General features: G+C 40.3%; 1 protein-coding gene across 2 annotated transcripts; it reads left to right on the top strand.

The window, feature by feature from the left end:
• Nucleotides 1-4,032: 4,032 nt before the first annotated feature.
• On the top strand, nucleotides 4,033-19,464 carry cdca2 (cell division cycle associated 2). Of its 2 annotated transcripts, none has more exons than XM_023397547.2 (15): nucleotides 4,033-4,362; nucleotides 4,912-5,104; nucleotides 5,447-5,583; nucleotides 7,785-7,950; nucleotides 8,333-8,487; nucleotides 8,940-9,080; nucleotides 11,878-12,007; nucleotides 13,134-13,462; nucleotides 13,840-13,891; nucleotides 13,996-14,070; nucleotides 14,643-14,773; nucleotides 15,029-15,091; nucleotides 15,337-15,408; nucleotides 17,482-17,650; nucleotides 17,792-19,464. In XM_023397547.2, the coding sequence occupies exons 2-15, from the start codon at nucleotides 4,912-4,914 to the stop codon at nucleotides 18,721-18,723; spliced, it is 2,745 nt and encodes a 914-aa protein (XP_023253315.1). In that variant the 5' UTR covers nucleotides 4,033-4,362; the 3' UTR covers nucleotides 18,724-19,464. The 2 variants fall into 2 exon arrangements, with proteins under 2 accessions (XP_023253315.1, XP_023253314.1); XM_023397546.2 differs by having other exon boundaries at nucleotides 4,034-4,362; nucleotides 15,026-15,091.
• The last annotated feature ends 983 nt before the right edge of the window (nucleotides 19,465-20,447 follow it).

Here is a 20,447-nt window from a genome sequence, read left to right as displayed (position 1 = left end):
ATTTTTACAAACATTTATTTATCAGTTATAAACATTTACAACTGGTAAAAGGAGCCTTTTTGTAAAGTGTATAACATATCAGCATTTATTGATGAATTAATATTGTTATTCCTGGCAACATTAATAAATGATTATGTGTTTTACACTTTAGAGTAAGACTCCTTTTACCAGTTATGAATGGTAGTAAATCATTAGTAAGATTAATGAGGAGTAAGCATTAATTTGATCTTGCCAAATAGTGAGCCTGCATCAATGTATGAAAACTGTGTTATAACTTGTTTATAGCTGTTTATTTATGATTTATAAAGTGTTAACAACTGAATGAATAGCCTAATTATAAACCATTTATAAATCCTTTAGGGCAGTCTTATTGTAAAGTGATATCCAATATTCACTCTTATGATAATAGATACTGTTGAATGACATTTAAAATATCTTGCTCCATTTATTGCTGGTCTTTACCCTTTAAAAGATGAATAGGAGAGTTATCTGATATATCTGCCTGGTAACAGTGACAAATTGAGGGAAATGAAGCATAATGGAAAACATACAAGTTGAAAGGGCAGAAATCATAAAATTTTAGGAATGCTAGTAGATGATTAACCAGTGTGTACGGGTGTATTCTAACAAAAACATGTAGATAAGTCTTATGGTTCATTATTTGCACACATATAACATTACAAATATATTATTTTTTTATCCACTTCATAAAAAAGAAAAACGATATGCAATGTATTTGTAATCTTTTATGTGAGTGAATAAAATCAAAATGGTTTGCAAAACTCCATGTATCATGGTGTTGCTGATTTAGTGTTTTTGTCAAAATAAGACGTCCTGCTTTTTAAATAGCATCTCTTCTCATTTTGGGTAGGAGCTCTGACACATACACCGTTACTTCACCTGTTAACGTCTGGAGCTGTTTCATTTCCCCAGCCTGTGCTGCACAACAATAACAATAACAACAACAGTCAAGCTTCTTGCACAGCCTCGCCTGGTGTCAGCAGAAGAAGCCACATGCCTCATGTGGTCGACAGTCCCAGCTGTGGCGGGAGGCTCATGGTTGCATCTGATCTCAGTCTACTCGGCTGTGCCGCAGACTCCCAAACCTCACAAAAGGAGGAGATGTGTGTTTGTTTGAGATTGTGTGTGTGTGTGTGTGTGTGTAAGTAGGGTTTACAGAGCTTTTCAAGAGTATAACACAGTTCATCCACCGGTTGGGGCTTGTTGATTTTCAGTCCCAAAGAGCGGGCTGAAAGTGATGTGAGACCATTTTAAACCATATGATAATATTGGAATTTATGGTTGAAAACATTTTTAGTTGCTTTTCTTAAAGTGCCATTCATTCACTCTGCTTCACATTGGTGGCTGTTTGGCTTTTAACCAACTGAACAAAGCCTCTTCTCTCCTTTTTTATTTACCACATCTCCACCATTAAAAATCAAATAGAATAGCAAGTGAATGGACACAAACTTCTAAGGCTCCCAGCTGTTGTTGCCCAAAATCCATATCTCTGTTATATGTGTTGAAAGCAGTTTGTCACACTCTACAACCTCCAACAAGAAAATGCTGATAGCTACCTGTCTGGCTGACAGATTGGGGGAGTTTTCCCTTTGAGCATCAGGTCAGCTATGAACCAACAGACTGAGAGACGGTTGTAGTCAAGCTCCAGCTGTTTGGTTTCAAGACAGCCGACGGCAGATGGGGCCTTACAGTCGAGGGAGCAAGTTCCAGTCCAGCTGGACCACTGGCAGAAAATAAACAAATAAAAAGTTGTTTTTAGATTTTACCCCAAAACATCAAAAGGAGTGATGTTGCTTTCTTTTTTCTAACATGCATCTGGACTATGGACCAGTGTTTGCAATTTAATTCAATTCGATTGCCAGTGTTTGGTCACTGAGCCTGGACCTGGATCGGCCTCTGCTTTCTGTCTCTGACAGTTAGGAGGTATTCTGCTAATTCATAATCTCTGTTTAGGGACACATAACAGTCCAATCTACTTTGCAGTGTTTCAATAGGTTCCTCTACATTGTGTTATAACGTGGTTTACTCTGATGGCTGTTTGGAAAGCGGTGTTGGCAAAGGGGACTCTTTTCTGGGCTCAGCTCTTGGGTTTGGAGGGCTTTGGAATGGAGAGTGTCTGGAGGGCTGGATTTAAGGTGCTTAAAAAATTTGAGTGCTTCCTTTGAATGTTAATCATCAGTGGGTATCTGCCTGGTTCTGCTCGCCAGGCGTTTGTTGGTGTTTTTCTTTGTAAGTGTAAAATGTAGCTGCAGAATATTACATGTAGAGACTCTGTTGTGTGTTTATCCCAGCGGGTGTAGCTGTGATGACTGAGTGGACCTCATACATCACTACCATACAGAGCAATGAGCAGGAAAACACTCTCAAATATTTAAGCCAGATATTAATTGGAATGTGGAAGTTATAAAAAAATGTTAATTGCCATGCTTAAATTTCCTGATTCTGTTATGGTTAAACCAAGGTAGGTAAAGCTCATACTGTGTTCAATGATTTGATTATTTATGATAAACTTGTATTTGTTTTCATGACTTCTGGAGTGTTTTTGAGAAATCCTGATATTAGTTTTCTTCATATTTACTGCAGGGCCCAGTTATGACAGCGTTTTTCTACTAAGTCCAGCTGTTGCTGTCGTCCTGGTTCAGTAGGAGACCGTAGAACAAGGTCATCAGCATAAAGCAGAGACTTCACCTCTCTGTGTAGGAGTGAGAGCAGCACACTGCTCCTGCTGAGCAGCAAGTTCATTACACCTTAGATATTGTTGGACTTTAATTGCAACCATGACGAACACAGCTCCTCTGGGTCAAGAATTCATATATTTTGCCCCTATTCCACATTGCAGTCTGTAATAGAGTCCTCCATGTCTTTCATTTTTCTGTTTGATGAACATGTTTGTTTATTAAAGTGTGAAGGTTATAGACATGGTTGGTAGTGCAGCACTTTGGGAGGAATCCAATTTGATTTTACTCAGGATGGAGTGTTGGTCAAGGAAATATAATGTTCTTTTATTTAGTATACTACAGAATAATTTACCAAGACAACTGCTGACAGAGATGCCACAGAAGTTACTCAGGTCTGATTTGCCCCCACTCTTATAAATCTGGTAAATGAGCCCTTTACACCAGTTGTCAGGAAAACATCCAAGCAATACTGAGCAACTTTGTCTCTGCAGCCCCCCAGAGACCCTCTGCGTCTCTGGGGTGGTGCATTTGAGCATTTAATTTTTAACGCTGTCTGGACCACAGGCTTTTTCTTGGGCAGACAGATTTAATCTGTTTGGTTAACTCTTCCCAAGTTACTGGAAAATCAAGGGAGGGTTTAGTATTTAATGGCTGTCTTTGATTGTTTCTTTTAATGTTTGGGGCCCATCTGTAAGCAGACTTTGATTTATACAGTTAACTTGGCTCCTTTTTGTGTCACTCATTTGACCTGGCAGTTTAAAGAACACATTTATTTGGTCGGAAAAGGGGGATTGTCTGACAGTGAATCATATATATACTATATAATACCGAAAGATCCATGTCAGCAATTGCATAGTCCGCTACACTAGATCCAAGAGCTGAGGAGTATGTGAATCTCCCTGAAGAGTCCCCTCTGAACTTTATATTAACTATGTAAATGTCTAAGGCCCCACAGAGATGTATTACCTCATTGACACTTTGTGAAGGTTGTTTCGATGGAAGAAAGTTGGAGTGGTAAACAGGGGAGACTGACCAAACACATTGTTGCCTTGTGGGTCAATGGAAACGGGTGTGTATCTTGGTTGAACAAGTGCATAGGTTGTGCAGAATAATTTCCCGGTGTCTTTCAGCTTAGAGACAGCAGGGGGAGGGGCTAACTATCTGTCTGTCCTGCTTTGACTGTGGGAGGCCACGCGGATTCTTGTCTGGTATTTCTATTGGCCAATTCATATTAATCGAGTTCCGGCCCCTTTCAAGCCCTTAAAATACGGAAGTTAGTTCCCTCTAACGATACATTTTCGCACTTATTATCGATTTTTTTTTTACAACGAGCGTTGATGTTTTTTTAAAAATATTTTTCAACTAAAACCAAGGCTACATTGTATATAGCATGGTTTGAAGTTGTACGAGTGTTTACGAGTGTGGCAGAGTTTTTTCGCGGAGGGATCCATACGCCGCTGGCTCTGGCTCTGGCTCTGGCGTGGAGCGTTATTTGAATCGTCCTCTGCTGCTCCTTTCTTATCGTTTTTATTTTGTAGGAACATGTATTGGGGCATGGATGACCTTTTTATGACATTATAGTCTGTATGTGCTTTTACATATATACATATATATATATTTTTTTAACAGTAGAACCCCCTGTCATTTTCCTTAAATTTACAAGGTAAGTGTTTAACTTGCTGTCACTCGTCAACACTACTGTTGCTGCTGTGAGCTAACGTCCCGTATGAAGGAACAAGCGTTAAACAATTAGCTTTAGTTTTCCTATTCCTAGCTAGTCAGCCATAGTAACGCCTGTGGCAGGCTCTGTGTCAGTAGCTGTAAGATGTGCTCGACCCATTCAGTTCGTTATACGTATTCAACAAATGCATTTGTTATAAACCACACGCGGGACGTTTTGAGTTAACTCACCGTGTTTTCATATGTAAACGAGGGTGTTAAGCTAATTATATTAGCATCCAACTAAAGTCAATACAACATCAACGCTCTGGCATGAAGTTTTGTTCATACAAAATGTTCATTCATATTGTTATTCGCTGCACTAGCCTACAAGCTTGACTCGTGTTAGAACAGTAGGCCATATTGTGGGAATAAAGTGTCTGACCGGTCCTCTGTTGTCATCCATCTTAAATTTCACCTAGTAACTGTTGTTTACAATGGAAATGTTCTTGTGGTGCAGCTGCTCTTGAATTATATGATCTACTCTATGCAGATGGCTACCGTAGAGTTGAACACCACTGGCACTGAGGGAGACCAAAAGGAGAAAATGTTGTCCCCCTCTGAAGAGGACTCCCCTGCTGTTTTAAATGGCACTTCAGCCCCCCTGAATTTCTCAGAGCTCACACCTTGTCAGTTTGGCATCTCTGTCCAGAGTTTTACCCCAGCAGTATCATCAAACCACAAAGGTGAGGGAATTGGCTCTTATTTGGTGCTAAACAGCATATACTATAAGACAGAGTTGTTTGCTTTGTATTGATTCTGCTGTGCGCAGTCACCACTGGAAGAGACAATGAGAAAAGCTATAGAAATACTTGATGGGTTTGTTATAATCTGTAATATAAGGATTCAAACCATTCAAGAAGAAATATGAGCGTATTAAACCACACTACAGCCACAACTACAACTAAAACAGTAACAGATGTACTCTTCAGCATGACTGATTCATAAAATGAGAGTATGTTTATATTCCCTGTATATTGCAACAGTTAAGTGTTAGTGAAGTCATATTCTTCTCCCTCTTGCTCTAGATAAGTCTCGTCTAGCACAAATAAAGGCGAGGCGGCGGTCGAGCATCGGTGTCCGGGGCTCCCCAGAGACAAACTCTCTCATCCGCTTCATGGCACAACAGAGAATGAAGACTCCACCAACTCACCTAACTCCAGAGGTGAGATGTTACTCAGGACACAGTTGAGCAAATCTTGCACCCATGTCGCATCATTTCAGAGTGTGAGGCTAGTGTGGCTTTTGGTCAGCCCTGTGTGATCAATATTAAAGCTGACTTATATTTCTGATACTGTCTGTGACTGCGCAGCATACTTTGTCAGACACACACAAGGACTGTCACTGCTTCAACTACATACAATTCTTAATGCATACTGATCTTGCTTTCAACAAAACTTTTTCTTGATCCAGCCCCTTGAATCCAGCACCAAATACACACACTTTATTTATGCATAGGTACACTGTAAGATATTGATATTTTTAAAGCCTATTTAACCTAACAATTATTAAATAAATATTTACTGTGAAACATGCACTGGCTTTCTCTCTGTTTGCAATTATATCATGTATAAAAAAATAGTAATTGGTTTTTGTAAACAAAACCCTCTGTTAAAACATGTGCTACATCATGTCAGCTTGAGTAAATGTATTATCATAGCCTGACCTGAGGGGGAGTGAGGCTATAATATCTGACTTGTCTCACACACAGTTGCTTATGTAAGATTACTGGTATTGTGTCCAGATATAGCACTGAGCTGTGTGCAGCCATGATCAGAGTCCGTGAAGCACACTCAAGAAGTGTATATATCGAGACTTGCTGTCTGCATCAACATTAGCCTAATAGAGTAAAAGAACAGAGAAGAAGAGAAGAGATGGGTCTCTTGCTCTGACTGTTAACTAAAGCAATATTATGTACAGGGGATTGCTGTGACACTGAAAATCCAAGTTTGGCAGCCCACAATACACATTCTCACTGAATAATGTAATGTAGAAACTGTAATATTTCTACTTCAAGGATATGAAATTAAAAAAAGAAATTTAACTGAAGATTTCTCCACCAACACACAGGCTGTTCTGAATTGGTCAGAACTTGTACAATTATATTTTCTCAAATGAATATATTTATATTTCCACATGTCAATGAGTGTCGCAGAATGTGTAGCTTAATTAACCTATGTTATACACTATATGTTGTTATAAAGAAATAACTTGTATCTATACGCAGGGCATTACTCAGCCTCACTCATGTATAGCAGTATGTACGCACACATTTAAAACTAATGTAATGAAATCCAAAGAAAACAACAGACCCCTTGCTCAGTAATATCAAACAATACAAAGTAGAACTAGACCAGTTGATTTTTAAGGACTGACATAAATTACGTAATTAGAGGAAAATGGGTTTACCTGAGAAATTATAATTGTACATGTCACTTTTCAAGTTCACTTTTCTCTTGGAGAATTCTTCAGTTAAATTAAATTTTTGTCAAATGATCCTTGTTGAAGTAGAAATATCATAGTTTAATACAATAGACTAGTCAGTATTACTCAATGAAAAGACTGTGCATTACTTTAAAGCAAGCAGAGCCTCCCTGTTGGCGTCTCTGTCATTAAAACTCAGTGTGAGGGAATAAACAGGATGAAACAAATATTTTGCCTACCCCAAAACAAGCCTTGACCAGATCAATGTGAAGAGAAAGGTCAAACTACGTGACAGTGTAATAATGCTTGTTTCTTCTTTTTGGTAGGCCAGTATACAGAGTGTTACATTAGTCAAAATGACTAGAAACAAAATCATGAACAAGCTTTTCAGCATATTGTTGGCTCAGTAGAGGTTTTACCTTCGCAATGTTGCACAAATGATAAAATATGTTTTGGCCAAATAATCAAAATGGGCCATAAAATCGAGATCAGAATGTAAAATGACACCAAGGTTTCTTACTTGTGTTAATGTCTGTGAGGCCAGATGTCCCAGTTTAGCAAGAACAAGATCTCTTATTTTTTTGGGCCAACTAGGAGGATCTCAGTCTTATCTTCATTTAGCCATATGATGATGACAGAGCTGTGCATATTTGGAAAATAGTGAGTCTATCGTGGACAGCGCAGAAGGGTATTATGCTGCAGAAGTGGTTTCTGCGGACTTTTTGTCCTTTCTTCCACCGTGAAAACCAATTCTCCAGTCTGCAGGTGGTGAGTCTGATACTAAAGAGATACATTTTCAGTCATATTTCACTTGAAGGGAAGATTTCTTTTATTCTTGTGTGAATGGTAATGACAGAATATTCTCAAGGTGCTTTACTAACCATAATATTCCTGGATTTTGTGTGTGTGTGATTTTTTTTTTTTTGCTGTCTCAACTCTCAGCGTGTCAGAAGTAGCCCCTTCCCTCCCCGGGTCGCTTCCACACTGAGGCAGAAGATGGCCTCCTTCCAGAGCCTGATGGATGTGGAGGAGAGTGAGGTCTGTGATCCGATGCCAAGGCAGGACAGAAACATTGGAGGATGCATCAAGACAAGAGATTATCTGTCTGGTGAGGCTGCCTCATTGCCACAGGATTAATAGTTTCATCTCTCGAAGAGGATCTATGCCAGTAGGATTTCTTTATGATGTCTGGAGGCACCGTTCAAAGCAGTGGATTAATGCGTAGCACAGTTTAGGCCCGACTCTGACAACAGTCATTTCTTTTAAGCTTGGTTAGCCTCCTAAATGAGCCGGTTTCTGAGCTGTTTGTTGCTGAAATGAGACTGTATCTCCATTCCTTTGATCAAGTTTGTTTTAAGCTTTTTCCAGCTATTTATGTTTATTTGATGTGTGATATTTTATTTCTATTTGGCTTAGGTGTCCCCAAGTCCCTTTTGTTTTTGAATGTTTATCTAATGTTCCTTTTTAATAGGTGTTTTTTTCCCTCTTAGATGAGAGCAGCATTGATGGAGGCAAGGAAAACCACCCTCCAATGATGACGCCCACGACCAAAAAGAGGAGGTGTCTGGGCCCCCTGGAAGCCTGTGAGGTGCAGATTAGAGAGGCCAGCGCTCCTATCCTCCACTTCAGTTTGAAGGAGCAGGAGGTACACTAACTCTGACCATGTACTGACTTGACTGCTGTAAATAATTTAACTAAAAGGTTTTACTTCTCTGTACTTGGCTACCGTTGAATCCACCGATTTATTTTTAACTCTTCTATTAATGGTAGATGTCAGTGCTAGACAGGTCTTTTCGACTACAAGCATCAAAGAAGAGAAAAACAGCACTCTCAAACCAAGTTTGATTTTAAGTCCTGGGTATTGAGGTTTATTTATTTACTAATGCATGTTTTTTGTCTTTGGTTTTTGAACTTGGAGCTTTTGTGTGCATTTTGTGAAGAGCAATATCAGGTTTTAAATATTCTGTATCACTGAAAACACTAAAGCAGCAAATTATCAAATTCATTATATTCTGTGCCCATGAGAGAAATGTTCTTTCTGTTGTGGTGCAGTGCATCAGAATGAAAGCAGCGGGTATTCCTTTATCATGTCCACAGGAGGCTGACGAACCGGTGACACAGATTTTGACACAAAGACCACTGCCATCCAAAGAGACTGTGGAAGAGGCCCAAGCTGTGCTTATTTCCCCAGCCCTACATGATGACTTTGAGGGCTGTTCCCCCACTAAGAAACAACAGGTTTGGTCTTAATCCAGACACACACACACACACCACACACACACACACACACACACACACACACACACAAATGGGGTGTAGAGAAAATGGGAGAAAGAGAAAATGGAAAAAAAAAAACACACAGCTAAAACCAGTTAAGAGTTGTTGTGTAATTGACAGCACAACCAGACTCAGTAAGAATTCAAGCAGAAAACTGCCAAAGTGAAGTGATATTTGCAACGTTAACCAATGAAGCTCACAATTTTCTGAATGAATTGTGTGCTGCCAAGTGGAGCCAAACTGTGACCATCTCCTCCTTTAACCAAGAGCTGTCTTGCCTGAAAGTACTCAACATGTGTGGTCATGCTAGCAACAGGGAGCGCCATTTCTAAAAATGTTACTAGATTTAGTTCAGGGCACTCTGTAATTGGGGTGGTTTTTTTGCCCTGCTACATTCATGCTCTTGCTTTCATCTAAGATATAACGGCCTCATCTGATCTGCTTTTGTTCGACCATATTGGAGCTGTATTTGTGCGTTAAGAGAACATTTCCTGTGATTGGTATATTTTGAAAACACATTTTCCACCAGAGGACCACTGGTAAGCATTTATTTTGAAGCAGCTGTAGGACAAGTGGTTTATTTGTCAGAGGTCAGCACTGATTGCTGTGTGGGAAAAACTGGTCGGCACAGCAAAATGTTTCACTTTAAAACAGGTGCACCTCAACTGAGTGAACTGGGAATCTGATAAAGTGACACGAATGTATGAACTGAGAAAGCAGCACTCTAGGCTAGGCCATAGTACCGAGGATGTGTGTTTTTGCACTATCTCGCTTGATAAGAGTAACATTTTCAGCTCCTCTTTTGTCAGCAGATCTGTTTTAAAGGAACAGCTCGACATTTTGGGAAACACACTTCTTCAAAACGGGGACACGACTCGCCTGGCTCTGTCTAAAGTTATAAAATTCAGCCTACCTGCACCTCTGAAGCTGATTAATCAACACATTTTATCTTTTTTGTTTAATCCATACACAAACAGAGCTGTGAACTTGCGGTTTTACAAGGAGTTATGTCTTAGAACTTTTTCTTGACTCATCACAGTAATTTCCTCGAGTCTCTGCAGATTGCTTGGTAACCTCAAGGTGATGCCAAAACATGGAGTCACTGCACCTGGCAAAGATATAGTTCATGGGTGTGGGATTGCTGCTCTCATCTAACTCTCAACAAGAAAGTGAATAAGTGTATTTTCCAAAATGTTGAATCTTACCTTTTTAAATAAACCTTAGCAAGGAAGAATGTAACGAAAACATCTATAGTGAGCTTCATTAGATGAATGGACTAAATCATTTCACAGACAGTATACTTTCTCCAATACTGCCTAAACTACTGGAGCACAAGGGTTTACGCACTAATCCGATACCAAATAATATATTGATAAACTTGATAGTTTCACACCCAAATAAAACAGCAATTTTCCCAGAAATCAAGCTTAACAGTAGCTGTTGGCCGAGGTCACTAATAGGTGGACCGTCAGACCCAGTTGCTGTCCTATCCGGATCCAGAACTATAACCTATAAATTGAGAATTTATTACATTTTGAGTCTTTCTGGCACCACTTTTCTAGCCTTAATGGCACTGGTCACGTGACGCTGCTCAGCCAATCACTGTCACTCAAGCCAGTGAGTTAGGTGTGTGTGTGTGCATGCACAGACACACACACACACATACACACACAGTGAGACAAGATGAGAGACAGTAAGAAATAAATGGCAAAAGTGGTGGAGTTGGATATAAGAAGAGAAGGATGTGTTAAAGCTGTTCAGTTGTTAAGATAAGTTGGTTGTTTATTATAAAAATGGCAGAGGGTGTTAACATGGAGTTTATGGAGTTAACAAAAAATAAGAAAAAGGGAAACTCAAGATAGACTTTTTTCACTACTATTTTTTTGTTTAATTAAGCACTTTATTTTTCAAAAGCTCTCTCTTATGTACTTATCACTAATTACAGTGTTTGTTTTCCTTGAAATGAAAAAATAACATTTAATTATTATTAGAGTACAGTGTTAAGACAACTAGTGTAGGAATTGTTATTTTATTAATGTTCCTACACACGCACGCACACACACACACACACACACACACACACACAAATACTCACACACAGTGAAGTAATGTTGGAAGAGTATGGAAGGATGGTCACTACTGGTGGTTACATACTGTGGCAAGAGATCCTCGTGTATGACATCTCGCAGTAGTAGGCTATGAAATTTTTAAAATTCTTTTTGCATATGTTGTCAAGTAAGAAAAGACCCACGATGAACACTGTAACTGAACGATTTGATTACTGTTATCTGATTACAGTATTTTTACAGCATTGACTCTGTCTCAAGCTTTTTGATTCATGTAAGCAGTTGGTCAGTGTGTTGATCACTAAGTGCGACACCGCTCATAGTGATCACAGTTACAGTGCATTCATACATTCATGGGCATTCATGTTTTTGTTCATGTTTTACAAAGGGTTTAACCTGAGCCATATAACAATGACAACAGTGTTATCACATCCATACAGGGTTAGACGTATACAGCTATTTTAAATGTTTTTTCACACATTGGTATCAGGCCGACACTCGGTATCAGCCAATACACAAGTTCAGGTATTGGAATCGGTATCGCTAAGGAAAAAAATGGTATCGGAACAAAAAATAGATGCTAGTATCAGATTTATTTCAATAACACTTCCTCTGCGTAACAACCTGTTTTTTGAAGCTCCTCAAACTACAGTCCAACAGAATGTGGGAGCTAATGAATTCTCTGTCAACAGGATGGTGCCTTTGAACTACAAAGCCCCAGTCAACCACCACCTGATGATCCTGCAGTAGCTTCTCCAGCTCACCCTGCCTCCCCCGTCTACATCCCCTCTGTCCCTTCTCTGCTGGAGACGAAGCCTACAGGTAAACACACACTGCTCTCTGTGGCCGTGTTAGAGTAACTGGCCTTTTATCTGCTTTAGCTTTTGAGGCTAGGCTAGATGCTGTGTATCCAGGCTCCGTACCGGGATAGTGTCCAAGTTGTATTTGTAGAGAGGAAATTCACCTACAACCTTTTGAGTTTTCCATGTTGGAGAACACCTTATGTCTTTTAGGTAGTGTCAATGCAATGTTTTTGTGATCTTTCAATATTTTTCCGCTAATACAGCATAGAAATATGGTTTAGAACTGTAGGCTCTTCACTTTCCAATCCTCCTTCTTGTGAGATCATATGCGACTCAGCCAATCAGTCCATCAACTATCTGTAAAACTCATGAAATCCTTAGGACTTACCTGTTGCCTTAGGAACACTGCAGTTTTCATTCAGTCGACACTGGAGAGGTTTGAAAAATGGAGCAAACGTTTACAGCTACGGAAGTTGTTGCAGCAGTTTTACAAAGCAGCGGTGGGAATGTGTTGTAATGCTAATTTTTCGTTTGCACACATCACATGATGTTTGATATGGAATAGGAAGTAATTATTCAGTCGAATTTTATCTCAGTCCCTCTAACATATGGTGAAAGTAAAGTGACAATAAAAGAGTTATATGACCAAGATTAATTTTATGCATTTATCGTACATTTCATATTTTAGGAAGACTTTGGTAAACCCATTTCAAACACCAAAACAGTTCATCCACTAGAGATTTGAAGAATTTCAAAAATCTGTCTTTGACTTTTGAGCCTTTGGGCCAAATTATGTCTTTACACAGTGCTCTTGGAAATTTTGATATGAAACACTCGGGTATTAAGTTATATGCTGGTGCCTTTTAAAAGGTGAATTTAAGAAATTATGTAAAAATAAACCAAGAAATGACTTGTGTCTTTTACTATTTTCTTGTCTAATTGGCATGAAAATACCTGAAAACCTTAAATCTATGTTGATTTAACTTTCATAACTTTTGTGAGATGTTTGGGAGTTTTACCAATTATTAATGAAACACCAAGCACCATGTCTACAGTCTTAAGAGTTTATAGTATAGAAACTCTGTGCCTCTACGTAAATGAATAAATGGCTTAGTTGTGCAATCAAGGTTTTCCTTTCTGTGCAGGGCAGGATGACTCCACTGGGATGTCCTCAGTTAAGAACAAAAAGAGGGTGCGCTTTGGAGGTCCGCTCTCTCCTGAGTTCTTTGATAAGAACCTGCCCCCCAGCACCCCACTACAGAAGGGGGGCACACCGGCTCGAGCACCCACACCAGGTCAGGGCTTACAGCTGCGCTCATTGCTCAAGACGCCACAGAGGAGTGAATCCCAGACCCCGCAAGCTCAGCCAGACCTCAGCAGCCCCACCATGTTTGGTGCCTCCCCAACACTTGCAATGCCTCGCTGCTGCAGAATGCAGCTTGTGGGAGAGGACAGTGAGGAGACGTCTGGAAAGGTAGACAAGACGCCGGGATTGTTTTTATTGAACATTAAAAAAAAATAATGGATACAACATTGAACGTTTACACAGAGATAACCTGGACAGTCAGGCAGCACACAGCCACAAACATCCAGGAAACTACAGCAAAATAGATGTTTGTTAGTAGTCCTGACACATGTATCTATGTTTTGTGGTTTTTGTTTAGCCAATGCAGTTTTTTCTCTTAGTATACTTGTAAGTTATAATTGAATATACAGTATCTATAGGTTGTATTGTTGATAATTATACGTCACTGAGAAGAACCAGAATATGAGCCACTATCTTCTCTAGATTTCACATGTTGAATTCATCATCACTAAGCAACATTGTTTTTCTTTATTTTCTGGTCCTAGATTGTTTTCCCCTCAATGGAGGAGATTGACTCTGCAGTGACAAGTGGTGCAGGTTGGTTATTACAGTTTCACCATGAGAGTTACAGTTTATTGTCTCCCATAAAATGTAATTAAACTCTGTATGATAACAGCTCTTCCTGCATGTTAAAATTTCAGAATATATGTGGGACTCCCGGCCGTTGAACTTAAACACTGCTTTCCATGAGGAGGCTATTTCTCTGAGAGAAACAGGTGAACTGCCTTCTTGATGTTTTTTTCTTTTCATTGTCACTTAACTTCATCCCTTCCCCCCTTCTCTGTCTCGTCCTGTCTCCTGACAAATCCAGGAGTGTTGAGCTATAAGGCTTATCAGTAATGACATTCAAATTTGTAGCATTGTTACAGCCAAGCTCTTAGACTGCAACAAAAAATGGGAAACACAGGTATACAAAGTAACAAACTAATTTATTTACAACAAAATTATCAAAACAAACACAAAAGGGAACTGGGAGTATCTGTAAAGTCAGTCATGTAGAGAGGGGCTTAACTTGCAACTAAGCAGAGGGGACATCACACCGTGTAGCTCAAACAGCTCAGGTTTCTCATCTAGAGGTCAGCGTAAGGAAAAAAAGCCAGTTGCCAGTCAGCAAGTGTAAAAACGGGGATAGTGGTGGTTAAAATGATAAATACGGTAAACCACAATTTGCAAGTATCAAGGGAGCACCATACTTTTATCATTTGGATTCAGTTACACTTAGTTTAATAGTTTAATAATGTTACCTACAGGTTAAGTCACAAACTGTTAATCCTGTATTTTTCCTCAGAGTCTGAGATTAAACCCAGCACAACCTCCATCATGGACGTCCTGGATGAGCCTGCCTCCTTGCCTGAAAATGAAAAGCAACCTGAAGCTCCAGCCCCAGTTCCAGCCAGATCCAGCAACCGAAGGAAAAAGGTCTGCTCCCATTTTTTATATTTTTTTTAAACTATTTTCATGGATAGGTCAGTGGTCAATGTGGTCATTTAAGATATATATATATTAATATAATATATATTAAGATATATTTTTAGCGACACGCAGCTTACCATTTCTGCTGTTACCGTACTGCTGTTAATATTTCCAAAGTAATTATTTCTATTCTCTATAAAACCTCATACTGTGAAATTTCCATTTTATGCACCAAAAACTTCTAAACTTCTGTCTTAGCAGCCAGAACCAGAGCATGAATCTACCAGTGAGGCTCCAGCTCGCTCCAGCAGTCGAAAGAGAAAGGTCTGCTCTTACCACAAACTGCTCTCAGCTTGATCTCACTTGCAAAAAATATCCTTTTACCAGACAAGGATTGTCTTTCTCAATAATTTAAGGGTCATAACATGCTCCTATCTAATCTACTGTTTAATTCCACTGGATCTGAACTTAATCACATCCGAGGATATCCACTTTGTGTGAGTGTGTGAGAGTGTGGCACAGACATCCTCTATGTAACATATCCTTATGCCAACTCTTTGCTCCCCCAGCAACCAGAGGAGAATGAACCTGCGAAGAGGTCGACACGCTCTGCTGCCAAGTCGGCCGCCGGGAAGATGAAGGTGAGTTGGCGGAGTCTGCTCGTTTGATTTCTCTTTACACCACTTCACCCGGGGATCTGTAGACCTGTCTTTCTGGGAGGCAGTCGGGGGCTGATGGCTGCACATTCTGACTACAACTTACTTTGTCTGAGTTGAGGAAAGGATCTGTGTGTATATACGTTTACATGTTCCTACAGCACTGCAGATTTATCTTATTTTTCACATGGTCATGATGAAATATTAAAGTAAATCATAACAATGTGCCACGTGGTGCATGGGTCGGGAGCCTGCTGTTTTATTATGACCCATGTAGTCATGTTAAAGGACAAGGTTGCTGATATTTTCTCTTTAGTATTTTTGTTATTGTCATCAAATTCTGCGAAAAGGCCCAAACCAAAGTGTGTGTCCATCTGAGTGGCTCTCAGGCCTGAGCCATTCATTCCTACTGAAGATGTAAACATTAAAAAAAAAAAAAATTTAAAAGCCATGAAACAGTTGGGACTAATTAGACTTGGAGAGGACATCAGTTGTGTGTCAATGTGGCCAGGACACATTTGTGTTCACACTGCTAAAAGAATGTGGCCTGAGTGATCAGATCTCAAATATGTCCTCAATGTGTGTGTTCACACCTCTACTTAGAGCTGACAACTTGTGATCAGATCACCTGAGACAGATGTTAATACCAGGTCAGAACAGGGCCAGTAACTCTGACAGAGGTAAATGGTGAATTTCTTGATTTTTTTTTTTTTATTTTTATGTTCTATTTTCAGTGGCTGATTTGATGCACTAGTGAGTGTTTACAGCTCCACAATGGAGCATGTAGGATTAATTCTACGATTCATGGACATCATGTTCATCATAATGAGCATGGGTACTTTAGTTGCGTCATAATGAAGGAACATGTCTCTCAGTACGATGGTGTGGCTCACCAATGTGTTTGTAGTAGTTTTTCAACACTGAAGCTCCATGGCACAGAGGAATAAGATGAATCAGGTTTTGGATGCACACACAGTACGTTCACTCCTGGTTTTACTGTTTTTATGAAATTTGTTGACAATAATAACACTAGAGAATATCACCAGACTTGGGCTTTGAAGCCCATTTGGACAAGATTAATATGAGGTAGGTCGTGGTTGACAGTACATTCCCCAATGCATCAAACCAGTTATTTGAAGGCAGTCTGCAGTCTGGATAGCTGTTGCTATCTTGACTGTGGCTCACATTACAACAGTCAATTTACTGGGCTTGTAGTGTCTGCCTCTTCTAACAGCTTTTGTGGTTTTTCTTTTTTTCTTCGTACATTCAGGTGCTCCATCATAGCTGTGTATCAGTCTAAATGGATACCTATCCATCAGATTAACCAAACACATTTGCTGTGGTTGCAGAGCTGATGAAATTTAATTAAAGCAAAGGTGTCATTCAGATGAGACTTAAATTATTAGAGGACAAACCAAAAAGGAGAAATTTCCCAGTAGCCTGTGCAGTATAAAGTCACCTTAGCTCCCATCGAGAAGTAAATCCCTTAAATGAAATAGTTTTATTTACTGTCATGTTGTTTATGTGATATCATAAATATAGTTATTAATAATTTATTCAGTAATCCCTGACCTCTGACAACAGCACTTCTCCAATTACCCACCAAAATTCTCACTATAAATAATAGAGCCCAATAGCGATATTAGGGAGTAAATATATATATATATATATACGGTTGTGAAAAAGATATGAAATGAAAGCAGCTTAAATGAAAACAAAGGATCAAATATACATAAAATGCCGCCTATATAACTTGACTTGACCCGAGCATTTCCACTGCATTATTGCTTCTTAATAAAATTTTTCATATCGGCGCATATCGGAGAATATATACACAGATACCGATACATCTGTGATAGGCCAATAAATTGGTCGGGCTCTACGAACTAACATTGTTTACTCATTTGTTGACGATGATAAGAATCAGTTCAGTATAATCTCATTCACTGATAACCAGTGTACTGTTGATTAGATGTACACTCCATCATATCACCAGCTCATAAAACATTTTCAGTAGAAAGAGTAGAGACGTGCTCATGATGCAGATTGTTTCCACAGGTGACCTCCACAGCTGCACGTCGGTGGAACAGGGACGTGGACCGCTCCCTGTATGGCTCTAGGGAATACGCCTCCAAGAACCCCACCCTGAGTCCCATCACCGAGAAACTGTCCTTCATCAGTCAGTCAGCACAGCAGACTCCCTCCATGAGCTGCACAGAACATGAAGGCAATAACAAACTTTGTTTCTTTGCTGTTGGGAGAGAAACATGTTGTAATCCCTGTATTTCTTGTCCTATTTACAGTTTCCCATAATTTGCAACACTTCAAAAACTATGGTCATCAGTATGTCTCTCATTTCTCCCAACAGCCAAAAATCCAGAGACCCAGATGAACCCTGAAATGGATAACGACACTCAAATGACAGGTGACCTCACTGTGACACACGCCTTGGAAAATCCTTTAGAAAATTCAGTCACATGTCCCAACTCCGGTACAGAAAGCACCACAGGGAGAGGCAGGAGGCTGTCAGGGCAGAGGGTCAGAGGGAGAAGACTGAAAAGGAAGGTCAGTGTTGGCGACTGTGACCTGCTCAGAGAGGAACCTCAGGACCAGACTGAAGGAAAGACAGAGGAGCACTGTGAAGACCAAACCACTACAAAGCTTGAGGCATCAAGAGAAACCCAGCTGAACCACACTGTACCTGAACAGGGAGGTGTTGCCATTGAACTTAATGCCAGTACACCAAGCACAGACTCAGACAGGAAATCAGAATGTCATGCTGGTCTGAATGTCTGCCCATCTCCAGGAGAAGAACTCGACTACACTTTGAATCTGCCAGCAGAGGTAACAAAAAGAAAAGCCAAGCAGGGCAGGAGGAGCTCTGTAAACAGCCCAGCCCTACAGGAGCAGGGGGACCAGATGGAGGAGCATCAAAAGAGCCATGAGGTGGAGCAGAACGGACAGGGAGACCAAGCAATGAGCGATCATGAAAACAACAGCAGGTTGAGCTCAAACAGCCAGGGAGAGGAGGGAGTAGCTCATTTGGACCTGGCCCCCTGGCAAGCTGACTTTAATTTTGAAGATGTGTTCAAACCTGTCGCCACTAGAGGGCAGCGTTCTGTACGCCGCAGTCTGAGGAACCAGAGCAACAGCAACAGCAGTGCAGGTCTTGCCTGGCTGCCTCGGACCTCTCCCGACTCTGGCAAAGAGGCCCGCAGGAGGACCCGGGGCCGGCGGGTCAGCGCTGCTCCACCCGCCCAACCTTCAGTCTCTGAGGAGACACAAGACGATGCTTCATGAGACTGTAAATTGATCAGATGGGAGACTGTGTTTATTTGAATGAACTGAGATTAAAGGGAGATAAGTGATGCGTTCATCACTCTGTCATACATGCCTAACCAGCCTGTTTTCTTAAAATTAAATGGAATGATTTTTCAACGAAGGAGCTGATTGCTTAACATTATCTAAAACCTTAATGCTTTTGTTCTGCCCGAATTATTAGAGCTGACCGATAATTTCTTGCCAGATTCCGCGAGGTAACCAAGTTAGTCAATACACACTGAGAGCCCAGTCGTGTCTGTTGACCACCTCCTAATCAATATCCAACCACTCAGCTGGTAATCACAGTGCATCTTCAGTCTCCCTCTCCAAAGTCACTGGATCGAGCATCTCCAAATCAATATCTACTCTTTGTGGATGGATGGAGACGGCTGGGGGAGGGGAGAGTGAATCTGCCTCACACACAGAAATCAACTTAATAGGCTCAAATAATTCTCTTTATTTGTGGCAGCTGGAGTTTGTTTTGTTTTTTTCTTCTTCTAGTGACCGTTGATACTGTTGACATACAGAAAGATGTCAGAAGACGTTCCTGTCTCATTGTGGTATCTGAGCTTTTAATGGATGGTCTTATACCCTGCTGATAATTAATTGTGACAGCCATACATTGCATCAAGTTAAATATGAGTTGATGTTCTCAATGGGTTTCCAGAAATGTGTACCTTGCTAGACTGATAAAATAAATACTTTGGTTGAGATCCATCACACCAAGCTGTGTTCATTTAAACAGATGATTAAGACTCATTGGATAAGAATTCATCCAGATAATAAAACAGCCGCTATCTCCACAAATGTGATGTTCCAGCTGTGTGGTCGCTACAGTTCCAGTTACAGCAGCTTTCCTTTCACATTAACCAGAACCTTTGGCCATAACTGAGTGAATCGCTGCATAAATTACTATTCTGATCTACATTTTGAACACAGCCAAATGTCTGGAAGTAAATTGACCTCTAACCTCAGATTCCACCAGTTACAGATTCAAATCAGCTCCTCTTTACTGGCTCCATCCATCTGTCGGGAAGGAACGAAGAGAGCAGTAACAAATTGAGTTTCAGATTCAGTTCACATAGGAAAATTGGCTTCCAGAATGATGCATGGCCGTAATCTATCCATCACTGGGTAATTGACTCCCTCCTTTTACATCAAGTCAGAGTTAACTTGGCTGAAGGACACCAGAGGTTTGTGACTCCTAGTGTGTGTGTGCGCCAAGGTCTCTTCTTTATTCCCATGGAAGAGGGATGGACAGAATCACAAAGCCAGTAATGCAGTGCTGTGCAGACACAGTGGGGCCACGCTGCCATCTGGTGGCGGCTGTTGGGAGTTGCACATAGCTACTTATTCAGCTGTCAACTTAATCAATTATGAGGAAATAAAAGAAGTCACAAGAACTGATGTTATCTCACGCGGAAGAGGGAATAATTTAGAAGCACATTCATTTGTGTGAAAAGAGTTTCTTGTGTGCCACTGCTGAGTCCTTAAGGCCTGTGTGTTTCTTCCAACTGCATCATGTTATGCTGCTCGTGCTATGACTGTGCTCTTCCCTTGTCTGATTTTAAAACTTAATTGGGAACATCTTAAGTGCGCAGCCAAACTACTGCACCTCTATAGAAGTGGGTGTGGGGTGTGTTTTCTGAGTGTGAGTGGGCGGGAGACAGAGAGAGAGAGTGTGTGTGTGTGTGTGTGTGTGT

The sequence above is a fragment of the Seriola lalandi genome, unplaced genomic scaffold, assembly GCF_002814215.2.
Source record: "Seriola lalandi dorsalis isolate HSWRI2012SDOR001 ecotype SW California unplaced genomic scaffold, Sedor1 jcf7180002054883, whole genome shotgun sequence".
NCBI lineage: Eukaryota > Metazoa > Chordata > Actinopteri > Carangiformes > Carangidae > Seriola > Seriola lalandi.
The sequence above is the reverse complement of the archived record's forward strand: the minus strand, read 5'-3'. Positions and strand labels throughout refer to the sequence as shown.